The 21,225-nt window shown below is 40.8% G+C and overlaps 1 protein-coding gene across 2 annotated transcripts; it reads right to left on the reverse strand.

The window, feature by feature from the left end:
- Window positions 1-81: 81 nt before the first annotated feature.
- Window positions 82-18,770, reverse strand: SKIC8 (SKI8 subunit of superkiller complex). 2 transcript variants are annotated; one of them, XM_067471257.1, is made up of 11 exons: window positions 18,671-18,770; window positions 16,877-16,961; window positions 16,759-16,786; window positions 13,568-13,673; window positions 11,149-11,321; window positions 10,783-10,931; window positions 7,612-7,705; window positions 5,027-5,120; window positions 2,845-2,937; window positions 478-556; window positions 82-376 (listed from the first exon to the last, which is right to left on the reverse strand). In XM_067471257.1, exons 2-11 carry the CDS (start codon window positions 16,886-16,888, stop codon window positions 287-289), a joined length of 918 nt encoding a protein of 305 aa, XP_067327358.1. In that variant the 5' UTR covers window positions 16,889-16,961; window positions 18,671-18,770; the 3' UTR covers window positions 82-286. The 2 variants fall into 2 exon arrangements, with proteins under 2 accessions (XP_067327358.1, XP_067327359.1); XM_067471258.1 differs by having other exon boundaries at window positions 16,877-16,956; window positions 18,671-18,739.
- Window positions 18,771-21,225: the final 2,455 nt, after the last annotated feature.

A 21,225-nucleotide genomic window follows, 5' to 3' on the forward strand; every position in this document is an offset into this window, starting at 1 on the left:
TTTTAAAAGTCTTAGATCCTCCCGCACACACTTTTAAAAGTATTTTGATTTACTTTTAAATCAAAAATAAAATAATGAACATTATTTTTGAAACATTATTTCATTTTTAATTGGGGGTGAAAAATCAACTGCATCTTAATAGGATAAGCATTTGGTTTTAAAAATGAGACTGCAAAATTCCCAATTACAATTTGACTTCTTAAAATCTAAAATAAAATTGAATTATGAAAATAGACACTTGTGAACTACATACACAGCCTTCAAACCACAACGACGGAGGGGACGATTAAACGGGACAGTCGTAAATATGGATTTCTTGGTCGTCGCCCACTGAGACGATTTTGGAGCCGTTCCCGTTGTATTGCACTCCCCAGACCTGTGAATGGAAAAGAAACAAATCCCACTTTAGGTTCAGTGGGTTCTAATGTTGGAAGGGGGGATTATGTTTAAATACCAAGACTCTCTTCTGATATATACCTGGTCTTGATGATCAAAGAAGGTATGGACGCAGGTTCTTGAAGGCACGTCCCACACTTTGACAGTTTTGTCTGAGGAACTGGAAAACACAATTAGATTTATTTATTTATTTATTGTTCTTATACCCCGCTACCATCTCCCGCAGGACTCGGTGCGGCTTACAAGAGGCCAAGCCGCACAACATCACAAAACAACCACAACATAACAATGAATAACTTAAAAGCAAAAACAATACAGTAATAACACGACACATTTTAAAAACATGAGGCAGGGCCAAATGTAGACATTTAAAGTTAAAAACTGGGGAGTTCAAGGGAGATAGGAGGAGTGTTTTGGGATAGGTAAACGTGCAGACATTTCTAAATCTCTCATAAGGTGCATGAGGGACATATTGCTTAGGATTCCTTATTCTGGGAAGGCACACTGGAACATCCATGTTTTCAAGCTCCTTCTAAAGACTGCCAGTGTTGGGGCATGCCTGATGTCCTTAGGGAGGGAGTTCCAGAGTCGAGGGGCCACCACCGAGAAGGCCCTGTCCCTTGTTCCCACCAGTCGTGCCTGCGAAGTAGGTGAGATCGTGAGCAGGGCCTCTCCAGATGAACGAAGTGATCGTGTGGGTTCGTATACAGAAATGCGGTCGCGAAGGTAGATGGGTCCCAAACCGTTTAAGGCTTTGTAGGTAAGCACCTGCACCTTGAATTGGGACCGGAAAATGAATGGCAGCCAAGGGAGCTCCTTAAACAGAAGGGTTGGAACCTTGCGAGACCCCACAGGTCAAAGGCCAGGGGTTCGAGCAGGCGTCTCCCAGCTTCACCATCTGGGATCAACCTTCTAGGAAGGACCGGAGCCACGACAAAACCGTGCCTCCAAGACCAGTTGCTCACTGAATTGCTTATTTCCAGATAGTCTTTGGCACTTAAAGGCAGGAAATGGAGCCCTGACTTTCAATCAAGGGATAAAACCAGGATATCTATCTTCTATTTATATTTTTAAAGTGAAAATATTTTGTATGTGTATATATACATATTTTATTTCCAAGATGGCTCCCACTTCCAGAGATGATTATATAATATATTGTATACTAACTATACCCGCCACACATTGCTGTGGCCAACCTTCCCTCCCTCTTTCTTTCTCTCCTTCCCTCGTTTTCTTTCCCTTCTTCTTCTTTCTTCCTTCTCTACCTGTTTCTTTTCTCGCTTCCTTTGCTCTTTGGTTCCATCCTTCCCTGTCTCTTTCTTTCTTTCCTTCCTTCCCTTGTTTTCTTTCCCTTCTTCTTCTTTCTTCCTTCTCTACCTGTTTCTTTTCTCGCTTCCTTTGCTCTTTGGTTCCATCCTTCCCTGTCTCTTTCTTTCTTTCTTTCCTTCCTTCCCTTGTTTTCTTTCCCTTCTTCTTCTTTCTTCCTTCTCTACCTGTTTCTTTTCTCGCTTCCTTTGCTCTTTGGTTCCATCCTTCCCTGTCTCTTTCTTTCTTTCTTTCCTTCCTTCCCTTGTTTTCTTTCCCTTCTTCTTCTTTCTTCCTTCTCTACCTGTTTCTTTTCTCGCTTCCTTTGCTCTTTGGTTCCATCCTTCCCTGTCTCTTTCTTTCTTTCCTTCCTTCCCTCCCTCTTTCTCTCTTTCGTTCCTTCTCTCCTTCCTTCCCTTTTTCACTTTTTATTTCATTCTGTCCCTCCTTCTCTCCTCCTTTCTCTACCCTTTTCTTTCCTTCTTTCTCTCCTTCCCTCCTTCTTTCCTTCCTTCCCTACCCTTCTTTCTTTCCTTCTTTTTCTCCTTCCCTTCTTCTTCCCTTCCTTCTTTACCTTTCTTTCCTTCCCCCCTTCCTTCCTTCTCTACTTCTTTATCTCCTTCCCTCCTTCCTTCTTTCTCTCCTTCCTTCCTTCTCTACCCTTTTTTCCTTCTTTCTCTCCTTCCCTCTTTCTCTCCTTCCTTCCTTCTCTACCTTTCTTTCTTTCTTTCTTTCTTTCCTTCTCTCCTTTCCCTCTTTCTCCCCCTCTTTCCCTCCTTCTCTAGTGTTTTATCTCCCAAATGAAGCAGAGTGTGTTTGAGAAGAGCGGAATATAAATACTGTAAATAAATAAATGCACAAAACTAGTAAATACAGTAACAGATTACTCCTTAAGTCTCACTAAAAAGAGATACCATGAGTATCAACCCCTCAATTCTTCACAATATAAGCATCAGTTACAAACAGAGAGAGAGAGAAATCACACTTTGATCAGAATCCTGTTAAATGCAATGCAGCATTGTTTACTCATCTTAAAAAATTGTTACGAGGAAGGAAAGTGGAACAGAAGGTATGTATAGAGTGAACAGAGGAAGGCTAGAATAAGGTAGTGAGAAAGAAATAGAAGATTAAATTTTGACCTACCTGGAAACGAAGTGGCTGTTGTCAGGACAAAATGCAACATTTAGTACCCAGGATGCATGGCCGCTCAACGTACCTGCCAGGTTTGCGTGTTGCCTGCAAAAAACCCACATTTTTTTATTTTAGAGAAAACTAAATACCTGACAGCAGCAATGCATATATATATATATATATATATATATATATATATATATTACTAGCCATCCCCTGCCACACATTGCTGTGGCCCAGTCTGTGTATAAGTGTTTTATGTGTGTATATATTTGTGTATATGTGTTTTTGCACATATGTGTGTGGTTTTGCGCATGTGTTGTAATGTAATTTTTGCTTTTTTGGCTTTTTAAGTCCCTTCTGCTGTGTTTTTCAGTGTTTTTATGAGCGATGGTCACTCATTGGCCTCTTACGTGTCTTGTGTCCAAATTTGGTGTCAATTCCCCCAGTGGTTTTTGAGTTCTGTTAATCTCACAAACGAACATTACATTTTTATTTATATAGACTAGCTGTCCCCTGCCACGCGTTGCTGTGGCCCACTCCAGTGGTCATGGGGGTTCTGTGTGGGAGCTTTGGCCCAATTCTATCATTGGTGGGGTTCAGAATGTTCTGTGGTTGTAGGTGAACTATAAATCCCAACAACTACAACTCCCAAATGTCAAGATTCTATTTTCCCCAAACTCCACCAGTGTTCACATTTGGGCATATTGAGTATTTGTGTAGAGTTTGGTCCAGATCCATCATTATTTGAGTCCACAGTGCTCTCTGGATGTAGGTGAACTACAACTCCAAAACCAAAGGACACTGCTCACCAAACCCTTCCAGTATTTTCTGTTGGCCATGGGAGAACTGTGTGCCAAGTTTGGTTCAATTCCATCGTTGGTGGGGTTTAGAATGCTCTTTGATTGTAGGTGAACTATAAATCCCAGCAACTACAACTCCCAAATGTCAAGATTCTATTTTCCCCAAACTCCACCAGTGTTCACATTTGGGCATGTTAAGTATTTGTGTAGAGTTTGGTCCAGATCCATCATTATTTGAGTCCAGTGCTCTCTGGATGTAGGCGAACTACAACTCCAAAACCAAAGGACACTGCCCACCAAACCCTTCCAGTATTTTCTGTTGTTCATGGGAGAACTGTGTGTCAAGTTTGGTTCAGTTCCATCATTGGTGGGGTTCAGAATGCCCTTTGATTGTAGGTGAACTATAAATCCCAGCAACTACAACTCCTAAATGACAAAATCAATTTTTGAGTGAAGGACATACATTGGGTTGTTAGGTGTCTTGTGTCCAAATTTGGTGTCAATTCCCCCAGTGGTTTTTGAGTTCCCACAAACGAACATTACATTTTTATTTATATAGATTATGGGATTATTTGCCTCAAACATTTACAATATATCACAATAGCTTGGGGGGGGGGAGCAGGGAAATGAGGACCAAAACAAGAGAATTGAAGCAGATGATGGAGGAGAAAAAGTTACTTTTGGTTTCTGAGGAAGAAGGATTACTTTGGGCCTTTACTCTGCTTTCACTGTCTTGCCTGCATCCTGGGATTTATAGTTTCGCAAGAGCTCCCCATCTGATAATCTTAAATATTCCCTAAATTCCAATATTTCACATAATGGAGACATGATCGGTAAAAGGATATGCTTATATCTTTTAAATTATTACATTTGGCCCGGCCACAGGTTTTTAAATGCTTGTATGTTATTGTTTATTTTTGTTTTGAGATTTATTTTACTCTTTTGTATTGATTATTTTGTTATTGCCTTCATTTTATTGATGTACTGCGGGCTCGGCCTCATGTAAGCCGCACCGAGTCCCTTGGGGAGATGGTAGCGGGGTACAAATAAAGTATTATTATTATTATTATTATTATTATTATTATTATTATTACAACTACATACTTTCATAGTAAGGGCTGCACAATTAAACAGGAAATCAGACTTTCAAACCAGGAACAAAACATCTGTCAAATTTTCTTACATAGCGCGATATACAGTGCAGAGCAAGTGGAAGTTCTCATACTTTAACTCCAGCTATTAAATCCTAATGGTTCAAGTTGCACACAAAACAAATACTTGCATGCAGAACATACAAAATTGAGTAGTGTTCTATTGCCAAATGCAGCAATGGCTGCCAACTGGTTCAGTTTTACGCTCCTATGTTATTGGTCCAAACTTTTCCTACTTACACATCATAAATCTTGATGTAGCCGTCGTCTGACGCTGTGACCAGCAACTGAGAGTCGGGGGAAAACGTTAAGGAGCGGATTGGCATGGCGTGGCCTGAAATTAGAAAAAAAATAATTATAATAATGCCAATTTTATCTATTGTGTACCTTTGAATTGTTCCTGAACTATGCCAATGCTATGGCGAAGCTATCAAAGGGTTCTCTTGGCTAGATGTCTTCAGAAAAGGTTTGCTTTTGAGGCTGAAAGTCACAGCTCTTTCACCTTTATCTATTGACTATTTTAATATACAGTCCCTCCAAATGTGCTGCTTTGCAAATTCGATTATTCACGGATTTGATTGAATATGTTTTTGGAAAATTTAGACATCCCTAGAGAGAATTTCAAAAAATAGCATTTCTTTATTTGTTGTGTTGTTGAAGGCTTAAAATGGCCGGAATCAATGGGTAGCTGTGAGTTTTCCGGGCTGTATGGCCATGTTCCAGAAGCATTCTCTCCTAAGCTTCTGGAACATGGCCATACAGCCCGGAAAACTCAGAGCAACCCACCTTTATTTATTGTTTTCACAAATAAAACACTGCCTGGTGGCTCAGTGGGTTAAACCCCTGTGCCGGCAGGACTGAAGATGGACAGGTCACAGGTTCGAATCCAGGGAGAGCGCGGATGAGCTCCCTCGATCAGCTCCAGCTCCTCATACGGGGACATGAGAGAAGCCTCCCACAAGGATGATAAAAGATCAAAACATCCAGGTGTCCCCTGAGCAACGTCCTTTGTTGTTGTTGTTCATTCGTTCAGTCGTCTCCGACTCTTCTTGACCTCATGGACCAGCCCACGCCAGATCTCCCTGTCGGCCGTCACCACCCCCAGCTCCTTCAAGGTCAGTCCAGTCACTTCAAGGATGCCATCCATCCATCTTGCCCTTGGTCGGCCCCTCTTCCTTTTGCCTTCCACTTTCCCCAGCATCACTGTCTTCTCTAGGCTTTCCTGTCTCCTCATGATGTGGCCAAAGGACTTCCACTTTGTCTCTAGTCTCCTTCCCTCCAGTGAGCAGCCGGGCTTTATTTCCTGGAGGATGGACTGGTTGGATCTTCTCGCAGTCCAAGGCACTCTCAGCACTTTCCTCCAACACCACAGCTCAAAAGCATCTCTCTTCCTTCGTTCAGCCTTCCCGAAGGTCCAGCTCTCACATCCGTAGGTGACTACAGGGAAGACCATGGCTTGGACTAGGCAATGGATCTTTGTTGCCAGTCTGATGTCTCTACTCTTGACTATTTTATCGAGACTGGACATTGCTCTCCTCCCAAGAAGGAAGCGTCTCCTGATTTCCTGGCCACAGTCTGCATCTGCAGTCATCTTTGCACCTAGAAATACAAAGTCTGTCACGGCCTCCACATTTTCTCCTTCTATTTTCCAGTTGTCAATCATTCTTGTTGCCATAATCTTGGTTTTTTTTGACGTTTAGCTGCAACCCGGCTTTTGCGCTTTCTTCTTTCACCTTGATTAGAAGGCTCCTCAGCTCCTCCTCGTTTTCGGCCATCAGAGTGGTGTCATCTGCATATTTGAGGTTGTTAAGGTTTCTTCCAGCAATTTTCACCCCAGCTTTGCATTCATCAAGCCCCGCACATCCTCGCATGATGTGTTCTGCATACAAGTTAAAAAGGTTGGGTGAGAGGATGCAGCCTTGCCGGACGCCTTTCCCAATCTCGAACCAGTCTGTTGTTCCGTGGTCAGTTCTGACTGTTGCTACTTCATCCTTGTACAGATTCCTCAGGAGAGAGGGAAGGGGGCTTGGGATGCCCATCCCACTAAGAACTTGCTACAATTTATGATGATCCACACAGTCAAAGGCTTTAGAGTAGTCAATGAAGCAGAAGTAGATGTTTTTCTGAAACTCCCTGCCTTTCTCCATTATCCAGCATCGGGATATTGGCAATCTGGTCTCTCGTTCCTCTGCCTTTTCTAAACCCAGCTTGAACGTCTGGCAACTCTCGCTCCATGTATTGCTGGAGTCTTCCTTGCAGGATCTTGAGCATTACCTTACTGGCATGTTGAGAAATAAGGGCCACTGTACGGAAGTTGGAGCAGTCTTTCGCATTTCCCTTTTTTGGTATGGGGATATAAGTTGATTTTTTCTAGTCTGATGGCCATTCTTGCGTTTTCCATATTTGCTGGCAAATGGCATGCATCACCTTGACAGCATCATCTTTTAAGATTTTAAACAGTTCAGCTGGGATCCCGTCGTCTCCTGCTGCCTTGTTGTTAGCAATGCTTCTCAAGGCCCATTCCACCTCACTCCTCAGGATGTCTGGTTCTAATTCATTCACCACACCGTCAAAACTATCCTCGATATTATTATCCTTCCTATACAGATCTTCTGTATAGTCTCGCCACCTTCTCTTGATCTCTTCAGCTTCTGTTAGGTCCCATCTTTGTTTCTTATCATACCAACGTCCTTGCAGACGGCCAATTCTCTCACACCAGAAGCGACTGGCAGTTTCTCAAGTCACTTCTGACACAACAAAAAAAACAAAACAAAACAAAAACAAATAAAGGCTGACTAAAGTATTGAAAGCATTCCCCACTTCACCTTCCAACGTATGGAGAAGCTTTCCTGTTGCGATATCAAAAATATTGATAATGCCATCGATGGCGCCACTGGCTAAATATTTTCCATCTGGGCTCTGCAAAGGAAAAGACTCAGATCAGCATCGATAACAGTCCTTCTGACATCCCCAAAACAAAAGCTAAACAATCAGGTGCTGGATTATCTATATAAATAAAAATGCAATGTTCGTTTGTGGGATTAACAGAACTCAAAAACCACTGGGGGAATTGACACCAAATTTGGACACAAGACACCTAACAATCCAATGTATGTCCTTCACTCATAAAAACACTGAAAAACACAGCAGATAGGACTTTAAAAGCCCCCAAAAAGCTAAATGACAGAAAGCTAAATGACAATACAGAAAAAAGGGAAGAAAGAGGGAGGGAAGGGGAAAGAGAAAGGAAGGAAGGAAGGAAGGAAGGAAGGAAGGAAGGAAGGAAGGAAGGAAGGAAGGAAAGAAAGAAGGAAAGGGAGAAGGAAGCATGGAGGCAAAGAGAGAAGGAAGGAAGGAAAGAGGTAGAGAAGAAAGAAAGGGGAGAAAGTGAGAGGGAAAGAAAAAGGGGGAAGGAAGGAAAGTTAGAAAAGGAAGGAAGGAAAGAAGGAAAGAAAAAAGGGAAAGAAGGAAGGAAAGAGGGAGCGAAGGAAGGGGAAAGATGTAGAGAAAGAGGGAGGGAAGGAAAGTGAGAAAGAAGAAAAGAGAGACAGCAGAAGAGAAAGAAAAAGGGGGAAGGAAGGAAAGAGATAGAGAATCATAGAATCAAAGAGTTGGAAGAGACCTCATGGGCCATCCAGTCCAACCCCATTCTGCCAAGAAGCAGGAATATTGCATTCAAATCACCCCTGACAAATGGCCATCCAGCTTCTGCTTAAAAGCTTCCAAAGAAGGAACCTCCACCACACTCCGGGGTAGAGAGTTCCATTGCTGAACAGCTCTCACAGTCAGGAAGTTCTTCCTCGTGTTCAGATGGAATCTCCTCTCTTGTAGTTTGAAGCCATTGTTCCGCGTCCTAGTCTCCAGGGAAGCAGAAAACAAGCTTGCTCCCTCCTCCCTGTGGCTTCCTCTCACATATTTATACATGGCTATCATATCTCCTCTCAGCCTTCTCTTCTTCAGGCTAAACATGCACAGCTCCTTAAGCCGCTCCTCATAGGGCTTGTTCTCCAGACCCTTGATCATTTTAGTTGCCCTCCTCTGGACACATTCCAGCTTGGCAATATCTCTCTTGAATTGTGGTGCCCAGAACTGGACACAATATTTCAGGAGTGGTATAACCAAAGCGGAATAGAGCATGGGGAGCATTACTTCCTTAGATCTAGACACTATGCTCCTATTGATGCAGGCCAAAATCCCATTGGCGTTTTTTGCCGCCACATCACATTGTTGGCTCATGTTTAACTTGTTGTCCACGAGGACTCCAAGATCTTTTTCACACATACTGCTCTCGAGCCAAGCATTGTCCCCTATTCTGTATCTTTGCATTTCGTTTTTCCTGCCAAAGTGGAGTATCTTGCATTTGTCCCTGTTGAACTTCATTTTGTTAGTTTTGGCCCATCATCTCTCTAATCTGTCAAGATCGTTTTGAATCCTGCTCCTGTCCTCTGGAGTATTGGCTATCCCTCCCAGTTTGGTGTCGTCTGCAAACTTGATGATCATGGAAGAAGAGACGGAAATACGGGAAGGAAGGAAGGAAAGAGGGAGTGAAGGAAGGAGGGAAAGAAGAAGAGAAAAAGGGGAAGTTGGCCACAGCAATGCGTGGCGGGTACTAGTATATATGTGTGTGGGTGTGTGTATGTATATATATTCATTCATTCCCATCATAGTCAACTGTGAATCGCACATATGGTAGTTTCTGCGCCTGAGCAGAAACTACCATATGTGTGAATTCACAGGTGACCACTCGGGAAACTACGGTTACAGGTAAGCAACCTACACACACACACACACACACACATATATATATTTCTGGAGGATCTAGAAACAACCTAGAGAGGACCTATTTTATCAGAGGCAGGTAAATGAAGCCCACACATAGGTTACATTGTATCTCTGGTACTTTTTATAAAATAACAACAACAATATAATAATAATAATAATCCTCATCCTCATCATCATCATCATCATCATCATCTATATAAATAAAAATGTAATGTTCATTTGTGGGATTAATGGAACTCAAAATCCACTGGACGAATTGACACCAAATTTGGACACAAGACACCTAACAACCCAATGTATGTCCTTCACTCAAAGAATTGATTTTGTCATTTGGGAGTTGTAGTTTCTGCGACTGATAGTTCACCTACAATCAAAGAGTATTCTGAACCCCACCAACGATGGAATTGAACTAAACTTGGCACAGAGTTCTCCCATGACCAACATAAAATACTGGGATTGGTGGGCAGTGTCCTTTGGTTTTGGAGTTGTAGTTCACCTACATCCAGAGATCACTGTGGACTCAAACAATGATGGATCTGGACCAAACTCTACACGAATACTCAACATGCCCAAATGTGAACACTGGTGGAGTTTGGGGAAAATAGAATCTTGACATTTGGGAGTTGTAGTTGCTGGGATTTATAGTTCACCTACAATTGCAGAGCATTCTGAACCCCACCAACGGTAAAATTGGGCCAAATATCCCACACAGAACCGCCATGTAGGCCACAGCAACGCATGGCAGGGGACAGCTAGTAATAATAATAATAATAACAATAATAATAATAAAAGATGGAAGATTGAAAAAATAAAATAAAGTAAAATGAAAATACTGTTTAAAACAGGTACGGGCACACCCAGGCCCGGGGACCAGATGCGCCCCCTTCGGCTCTTTTCTCAGGCCCTTCTCTCTCTTAGCATTCTATCCTGCCAATGGAGCTCCTTAAACAGGAGGGTTGACCGCTCCCTGTAAGTCGCTCCACTTAGTAACCGTTGTACCAATTGAAATTTCAGAGTCTTCAAGGGCAGCCCCACGTAGAGTGCATTACAGTAATCCAATCTGGAGGTGACTAAGGCAAGGTACAACATTGCTATAACAAAGGGGCACTATTAAAGGGCACGATATACAGAGTTAGAATGCAAGTACAGACGTACTGATTAATGCAGATTAAAATCCATACTCTAATAAATACAGGCAGAGAGAAGATCCTTACGTATGCAATACTGAGGATGAATTTGCCCCTGGTGTCCAAGGAATGTTCCTTCTTCCCAGTCTCAACGCCAAAAATGTTGACTTTCCCGATGTGGCTCCCAGTTGCGACATACTGGGAATCGGGCGAAAAAGCCAGAGACCAGGCGTCGACTGCATGAAGGGAGAGGAAAACAGTGAACGTCCAACACTCGCTTGGATTCACATATTGATACAATGCAATGCAAAATGTTCTCAGTTGCTCAAGGAGGCAGAAGATGTGTTCATCTGGAAGGAGGAGCTTTGCATCCACTCATCATTTACTCAGATGCAAATAATAAACACATTTTTGGGGAAATGCATCTTTTGTACAGAGCGCACCAAGCCTTACCTGGCCCAGCATCAATAGACTTGATCTGTTTGCCAGTGTCCAAGTCCCAAATGCGGATGTGCGCGTCTAAAGAACTGGACGCCGCCACGGTGCCGGTGTGGCTGATGTCCACCGAAACCACTCCCAGCTGATGACCTTCCAGGGTCCACTTCACGTCCAGCTTCTCCTCGTTCCTTTGCAAAACATAAATGGGAGAGAAGAAAAGGGAAACCAAACAGAAAGGTTTTTTTGAAATGTGTGTTATTTCAAGCAACTGAAATAAAAACTGTAAGAAGAAAAAGGAGAAGAGGAGGAAAAAGGGAGGAAGAGGAGGAAAAAGAGGAAGAAGGAGGGAGGGGAAGAAGAAAAGGAGAAGAGTAGAAAGGAGGAGGTGAAAGAGGAGAAGAGAAAGGTAGGAGAGGAAAAGGAAGAGAAGAAGAGGAAGGAGGAAGAGACAAAGGAGAAAGAAAAGGAGGAGATGCAGAAAAAGGAAGAGAAAATGAGGAGGAAAAAAGGAGAACTGGAAGAAGGAGATGAAGGGGAAAGTGGAGGAGGAAAGGGAGAAGAGGAAGGAGGAGGAGGTGAAGGAGGAAGAGAGAAGATAGAGTAGGAAAAGGAGAGGAGGAAGAAGGAGGAGGTGAAGTAGAAAGAGGAAGAGACGCAGGAGAAAGGAGGAAAAGATGAAGCGAAAAGGAGGAAGAGGAGAAAATGGAGAAGCAGAAGAAGGAGATGAAGGGGAAAGAGGAGGAAGAGAGGAAGGAGGAGACAGAAAAGGAGAAGAGGCAGAGGAGGAGGTGAAGGAGAAAGATAGAAGATGGAAAAGGAAGAGGAAAAGAAGAGAAAGCAGGAAGAAGAGGTGGAGAAAGTGAGAAGATGAAGGAGGAAAAGGAGAAGAGGAAGGAGAAAGAGGTGAAGGAGGAGTAGGAGAGGAAAAGAAGGAGAAGAGGAAAAAGGGGGAGGTGAAAGAAGAGAAGAGAAAGATGAGAAGACAATTGAAGGAGAAGAAGAGGAAGAGATGAAGGAGAAAGAAAAGGAGAAGATGAAAAAGGAATAGGAGGAGGAGGAGAAAAAGGAGAAGCAGAAGAAGGAGATGAAGGGGAAAGAGGAGGAGAGGGAATAGGAGGACGAAAAGGAGAAGAGGAAAGAGGAGGAGGTGAAGGAGAAAGAGGGAGAAGATGGAGGACATGAAGGAGCAAAAGGAAAAGAGGAAGGGGGAGGAAGAGGTGGGGGAGGAAGAGGAGAGGAAGAGAAAGAGAAGAAGAAAAGGAGGAGAAGAAGAGGAAGGAGGAAGAGATGAAGGAGAAAGAAGAGATGAAGAAAAGGGAAGAGGAGGAGGTGAAGGAGAAAGAGGGAAAAGATGGAGGACATGAAGGAGCAAAAGGAGAAGAGAAAGGGGGAGGAAGAGGAAAGGAAGAGAAAGAGAAAGAGAAAAGGGGGGAGGTGAAAGAGGAGAAGACAAAGGAAGGAGAGGAAAAGGAAGAGAAGAAGAGGAAGGAGGAAGAGATGAAGGAGAAAGAAGAGATGAAGGAAAAGGAAGAGAAGAGGAGGAGGTGAAGGAGAAAGAGGGAGAAGATGGAGGACATGAAGGAGCAAAAGGAGAAGAGGAAGGGGAGGAAGAGGTGAGGAAGAGAAAGAGAAGAGGAAAAGGAGGAGGTGAAAGAGGAGAAGACAAAGGAAGGAGAGGAAAAGGAAGAGGAGGAAGGAGGAAGAGATGAAGAAAAAGGAAGAGAAGAGGAGGAGGAGAAAAAGAAACGGAAGAAGGAGATGCAGGGGAAAGAGGAGGAGGGAGGAGGAAGAAAAGGAGACTAGGAAGGAGGAGAAGGAGGTGAAGGAGAAAGGGGGAAGATGGAGGGGATGAAGGAGGAAAATGAGAAGAGGCAGGAGGAGGAGGTGAAGAAGAAAGAGAGAATATGGAGGAGGAAGAGGAAAGGGGGAAGAGGAAGAAGGAGGAAGAGGTGAAGGAGAAAGGAAGAATATGGAGGAGGAAAAGGAGAAGAGAAAGGAGGAGGAAAAGGAGGAAGAAGAGACGAAGGATAAAGTGAGAGGATGGAGAAGGAAGGAAAGTAGAAGAGGAAGAAGGAGGAGACAAAGAAGGAAGAGAAGGAGAAGATGAAGGAGGAGGAGAGCAGTTTTGAGTACATGCTTAACATTTCTCCAGTTTGAAAATGAAGTTGATGTTTATTTTCTCTTGGTTTTATATCCCGGTTTTCTTCTGCTCACAAAAATCAGAGAGTTGAAAGGCTATCTAGTTCAACCCCATTCTGTAATGCAACCAATCCAATTCACTGAAGAATTTTTTAAAGTCTATTCCACAACTTATTTTACTCGTTTCTATTCTATTTCTATTCTTCCCCCAACCCCACCCCAAACACACACACTTTTTTTCTGGGACTATGTTTCTGATTTCTTTAGACGTCAATGAAAGAACTAGGAACTTTACCATTTCCAGACTTTCACGAGGTCATCCAGAGATCCAGAAATAACCGTCTCCGTCCCATCATTCCGGTTTCTCCCCCAAGCAACGGACCAAATGGCGTCATCGTGTGCTGGGAGAAAAACACAACATTTGAAAGTATAATATAGTTGGCTCTCCGTTAACCGGAACTCTCAAGCAACTGGCAAAAAAAGAATCACAGAAATAATACTGAATTCATAAAGCTCTTCTGATGATACAGTAAAACTTACATTGAATTATGTTTGCCTTTATTGGTTGTAATTTGCTTTTAATGACTGTATTTCAACATAATTATTAAGTCAATGAAGAGTTTATGGGATAGTATAGTATGGGATATATTATTATTATTAATTAATTACCATTCAGTTTTATGGAATGACATAGTATGGGTTTATTATTACTCTGCAGAGTTTAAGGGATGGTATAGTAAGCGGTACGTTATCATTATTCTGCTGAGTTAATGGAATGGTATAGTATGGGAATAATAATAATAATAATTATTATTATTATTATTAGAAACACAAGATGAGTCAACAGCAGACACTCTGCTGGCTGTTGTATTGGATCACACGTCGGACACTTCCCAAGTGTCTAGGACTGTGTGATGTATTATTATTATTATTATTATTATTATTATTATTATTATTATTATTATTATTATAAACACAAGATGAGTCCACAGCAGACACTATGCTGGCTGTTGTATTGGATCACACGTCGGACACTTCCCAAGTAATGTATCGGCGAATATTGTGTGCAGATCCCAGCAAGGTGGCCTTCTGAAGCTGGCAGATGGTAATTTTGTCAGCGCCAATTGTGTTTAAGTGCAGGCCAAGGTCTTGAGGCACTGCACCCAGTGTGCCGATCACCATTGGGACCCCCTTGACTGGTTTGTGCCACTCTTTGCAGTTCGATCTTTAAATCCTCATTTTATTATTATTAATAATAAAAATTATTTTTATTAATAATAAAAATTACCATCTGCCAGCTTCAGAAGGCCACCTTACTGGGATCTGCACACAATATTCACCGATACATTACTTGGGAAGTGTCCGACGTGTGATCCAATACAACAGCCAGCATAGTGTCTGCTGTGGACTCATCTTGTGTTTCTAATAATAATAATAATAATAATAATAATATCCCGCTTTATCTCTTCCAAAGACTCAAAGTGGTTCACATTAAAAATATTACCACACAATTCAGATATACAATTAAAACATAATTAAACAGAACAGTATTTTAAAGCTCACAGTTAAAATCCATGTTTTAAAGTCCATTAAAACATATTCAAAGCTCTTAATATTACTATTACGAAGAGCTTATGGGATAGTATAGTATGAGGGAAGCACCACGTGGCACAGCGGGTTGAACCGCTGAGCTGCTGAACTTGCTGACTGAAAGGTTGGTGGTTCAAATCCAGGGAGCAGAGTGAGCTCCCATTGTTAGCCCCAACTCCTGGCAACCTAGCAGTTCGAAAACATGCAAATGTGAGTAGAGCAATAGGTACTGCTCCAGCAGGAAGGTAACGGCGCTCCATGCGGTCATGCTGGCCACATGACCTTGGAGGTGCCTACGGACAACACCAGCTCTTCAGCTTAGAAATAGAGATGAGCACCACCGCCAGAGTCGACTAGACTTAACGTCAGGGGAAACCTTTATCTTTACCTTTTATATTATGGAGTATATTATTATGATTCCGCAGAATTCGTGGGATGGTATAGTATAAGGTATATTGCTATTATTATTATTATTATTATTATTATTATCATCATCATCCATTAGCATAGAATAAAACACTGACAGCATCAAAAATAAATAGCGAAACCCATCCAAATAAATGATTTTGGCCTATTTTCAAGACGTAATTCTCAAACAATCAGATACTACATTTATCTGGCACTGACCAATCTCCATGAGTGCCAGGTAACCGAGAGTCTCCTGTATATGGAAAGTAATACAAATAAAAACAGTTGTCATTAATGGGTAGTTGTGTGTTTTTGGGCTGTATGGCCATGTTGCAAAAGCATTCTCTCCAGATGTTTTGCCTGCATCTATGGCAGGCATCCTCAGAGGTTGTGAGGTTAATACATCAACACTATATATTGTCGAAGGCTTTCATGGCCGGAATCACTGGGTTGTTGTAGGTTTTTTCGGGCTATTTCTGGACCACTCTCAGCACCATTAAAGCCTTGGCAGACCGTGCAAAAAGAATCTGCGAAGCCCACCTCCTTCAAGAGGAACTGAACCACCTCAACTGGGCTCTCCAGGCCAATGGAGACTCCACCTCAGACATCAGAAGAGCTGCAAGACCAAGAACAAGCCACGAGAGTCAAGACAAAGATCCACCCAGAGGAAAAGTGTTCTTGCCAAACATCAAGGGAACCACTGACCGCAGAGGGAAGCTGATGAAGAAACACAACATACAAACTATCTACAGACCCACCAAGAAAATCCAACAAATGCTACGTTCAGCAAAGGACAAGAGGGATCCTCTCACTTCTGCAGGAGTCTACCGTGTACCATGCAGCTGTGGACAAGTCTACAGAGGGACCACCAAACGCAGCATTGCCCAGACACGCATCAAGGAACATGAAAGGCACTGCAGACTACTTCAGCCAGAGAAATCAGCTATAGCAGAGCACCTGATGAACCAACCTGGATACGGCATATTATTTGAGAACACAGAAATGCTGGACCACACCAACAACCACCATGTCAGACTACACAGAGAAGCCATTGAAATCCACAAGCATGTGGACAATTTCAACAGAAAGAAAGAGACCATGAAAATGAACAACATCTGGCCACCAGTATTAAAAAACTCTAAAAATTACAACAGCACAACAACAGAGAGAAAACAAACTAGGACATATAATCACATCTCAACAAAAAATTTGTTCCAGGCACTGTCAGGCCATTATATGCTAATCAAGGTGGTCAGTTGAAACATTCACACCTAGCTCCAGCAGACAAGAGTCCTTTGTCCCACCCTGGTCATTCCACAGATATATAAACCCTTTTTTTCTAGTTCCAACAGACCGCACTACCTCTGAGGGTGCTTGCCATAGATGCAGGCGAAACGTCAGGAGAGAATGCCTCTAGAACATGGCATATAGTCCAAAAAAACCTACAACAACCCATCAATACTATGTTGTTTAGCACTCTGTTCTCACCTTGTTCTTGCTTGAAGAGAATACTGTACTGAAAAGGGGGAGAAAAAGAGAGATATCTCTGTTATGAAGGAATAGAAATTTAATGAGGAAATGAAATTGGGATTTTTGTGTTACTCACCTGAGTCGTCATGTCTTCATTAGAAGAGAATAGTCATGGAAATAGACGGGAAGAGGACAAATTCTCAGCTCTGGGTGCGTCTGTACTGTAGAATTAATGCAATTTGATGCCTATTATTATTATTACTTCATTTATTTATATCCTACTTTCTTCTCTTAACGAGACTCAGGTGGCTCTCAAAATATTAAAACCAGTGGAGATAATATAAAAACATTAAATCCACAAGTCTGCTGTGCTAATAATTGTAATATAGTGTATGTATATATAATATCGATCATAATATTTTTAAAAAAAAAATTTTGTCATGTCAGGAGCGACTTGAGAAACTGCAAGTTGCTTCTCGTGTGCAAGTTGCAAGAAACTGCAAGTTGCTTCTTGGCCGTCTGCAAGGATGTTGCCCAGGGGACGCCCGGATGATTTGATGTTTTATCATCCTTGTGGGAGGTTTCTCTCACGTCCGCATCAGCTGGAGCTGATAGAGGGAGTTCATCCGCCTCTCCCTGGATTCGAACCTGCAACCTGTCGGTCTTCAGTCCTGCCGGCACAAGGGTTTAACCCACTGCGCCACCAGGGGCTCCATGATATAATGCTAATAATAAAACAATATAATATTATATATTATATATTACATGCAATATTACTAATAATATTGCAGTATAGTGGTATAGTACAATATAGTAATCTACAATACTAATGTTGTGCTATGCTAATAATATAACATATTGCACAAAAATATAATATTGATCATAATATTATAATAAGATACAATATAATACTAATAATATAATATAATTATATATGATACATTACATTTATAGTAATAATTGGGGCACCCAATGGCACAGTGGGTTAAATCGACAGGGTTTAACCCACTGCGCCACCGGGGGCTCCTATCATAATATTGTAATACAATAAATAATAATATTGCATTATAGTGGTATAGTACAATATAGTAATATATAATACTAACATTGTGCTATGCTAATAATATAGTATACTGCATGTACATATAATTTGTAAGCCGCTCTGAGTCCCCTTCGGGGTGAGAAGGGCGGCATATAGATGTTGTAAATAAATAAATAATAATAAGTGTTACAAATAGATAAAGTCAACTAAAGCTGTTTAAAACTACTAAATATAATATATATATAATATAACCTATATTAATTACATAAAAATAAACCAATAGGAATATAAAAAGTATATAAATGATATAAAACATAAAATAATGTAATATATACAGACACACATACATACCAATAGGAATATAAAAATAATATAAAACATATAAAACATAAAATAATGTATGTAGGTGTGTGTGTGTGTGTATATATATAATATATAAAACTATATAAATGATATAAAACATGAAAACATAAAATGTGTTATATATGTAAAACAATATAACATATATAATATAATATATAATAAATAAAATAATATATATAATATATAATACATGGAATATTGTATACATATAAAATATATGTAATAATAATATAATATACATATAAAATATGTATATTATATTATATTGAAATAATATAATATACATATAAAATGTAATACATGAGATTATTTCTATATAGCATCTCTAATACATAAAATCATATAGAATTATATACAAAAATAAAGCTAAGGCTTAAGAGACCAAAGGGGAAAAAAGCATGGCTCCGTTGCCATGGCGACGAGGCCTAGCACACCCCGCGAAGCCTGCCCTCCCAGGCTCCGGCCCTTACGGTTCTCCTCGGCCCCTTCTTCCCTCCCAAAGCGTCCTGCCAACATTTGTTTTACCTCCCAAGGATCCCGCCACGGCGTCTCTGCCCCCTGCCTGGCGCTTCCGGCGCCGTCTAATGACGTCAGAACCAGAGCGCGCCCTTTTTTTGCGTAGAGAAGTACAGCTGAGCGCTCTTTGTTGCCACCTGATGGGCGGGAAGGACACTGCAGGAAAGGAATGAAAGGAAGGAAAAGAGGAAAAGCATGATTTTACATATACATATGCAAAATACATATACACATTTATATATACATATACATGCTCACATATACATACACATGCTTACATATACATACATATACATATGCACTTATACATACATACATACCTATACACATGCATGTACATGTTTACATGTATTTACATACACATGCATACATACATATGCACATACATATAGACATACAAATACATGTACATGCACATACATATACTCGCATATACATGCATATACATATATACATACATATGCATACACATGCCTATATACATGTATACATACATATACATGCATATATACACATATGTGCATATACATGTATACATGCATACACATACATATATACATGTATACATTCACATACATATACATGCATAAACATATATACATGCATAAATATGCATACACATGCATATACATGCATACATATACATATATACATGCATACATATACATACACATGGATACACATGCATACATATACATTCACATATATATATACATGCACATGAATATACATGCATACATATACATTAACATACATATATATATAATATACATGCATATATACACACATATACGTGCATATACATGTATACATGCATACACATAGAAAGAACCAGGCTCTGAAAGAACCAGGCTCCATTTCGGCTCATCCTGGCTCCAGCAAAACCTAGGAAGCTTCATTTCATGTATACATACACATTCACATACTTATACATATACATGCATAAACATATATACATGCATAAATATACATTCACATACATATACATGCATAAACATATATACATGCATAAATATACATACACATGCATTTACATGCATACATATATATTCATATGCATATATACATGCATATATATACATACACATATATAGCTACATATACATGCATATACATATATACATGCATACATACATTCACATATGTATACATATACATATACATGCATATACACATATATACATGCATACATGCATATACATACACATGCATATATATAATATACATGCATATATACACACATACACATATATATATGCATATATATACATGCTTACACATATATATATATACAAGCATACATACATATAATAATATACATAGATATACACATCCATACATCCATATCTCTATCTATCTATCTATCTATCTATCTATCTATCTATCGAGTAGTTTAGAACAATCCACAGGCAATTCATTAAAGTATATATTAAATATTTTTCAAAAACATGAAACAATGGCGTTATAATGCATGTTAATATTGTCATGTTTACTGGTTTGAAAGGTATACATGGTTTAGTTGTGTGGCTTTTTAAAATGTCTATATTTTAATACATTTCTATAGTAGATTATTTGGTTTTGCATTCCATCAAGGCCTCCCACGGGCACGTCAGCCGGCCGTCATCCACCTGGCTTTCATGCGCCCTAGAGGACCCTTCAGAGTCCTTTTCAAAGGGAGAAAGAGACGTGGTTATTGTGCTTCGGGAAGTGACGAGTGAGTCCTGCAAGCATCCCGTGCAACTTTTATGAAGCGGATCGTCTTTCGGGGCTCTGAAAGAACCAGGCTCCATTTCGGTTCATCCTGGCTCCAGCAAAGCCTAGGAAGCTTCATTTCACACAAGGCTCAAGCCTATGAAATACCTGGAAGATGTAGTTTTATAAGGTCTTTGGCTCCAAAGAGGTTGAGCTCAATCCAAGGTCAGCTGGGAATTCGTTGGAGGTCAAGCAAGACCTTACTGTGGCCCACATGGGGGTTCTGTGTGGGACGTTTGGCCCAAGTCTATCGTTGGTGGGGTTCAGAATGCTTTGTGATTGTAGGTGAACTATAAATCCCAGCAACTACAACTCCCAAATGTCAAGATTCTATTTTCCCCAAACTCCACTAGTGTTCACATTTGGGCATGTTGAGGACACTGCTCACCAAACCCTTCCAGTATTTTCTGTTGGTCATGGGAGAACTGTGTGCCAAGTTTGGTTCAATTCCATCGTTGGTGGGGTTCAAAATGCTCTGTGATTGTAGGTGAACCACAAATCCCAGCAACTAAAACTCTCAAATGTCAAGATTCTATTTTCCCCAAACTCCACCAGTGTTCACATTCGGGTAGATTGAGTATTCGTGTAGAGTTTGGTCTAGATCCATCATTGTTTGAGTCCACAGTGACCTCTTGATGTAGGTGAACTACAACTCCAAAACCAAAGGTCAGTGCCCACCAAACCCTTCCAGTATTTTCTGTTGGTCATGGGAGAACTGTGTGCCAAGTTTGGTTCAATTCCATCGTTGGTGGGGTTCAGAATGCTCTGTGATTGTAGGTGAACTATAAATCCCAGCAACTACAACTCCTAAA

The sequence above is a fragment of the Anolis sagrei genome, chromosome 9, assembly GCF_037176765.1.
Source record: "Anolis sagrei isolate rAnoSag1 chromosome 9, rAnoSag1.mat, whole genome shotgun sequence".
Taxonomy (NCBI): Eukaryota; Metazoa; Chordata; class Lepidosauria; order Squamata; family Dactyloidae; genus Anolis; species Anolis sagrei.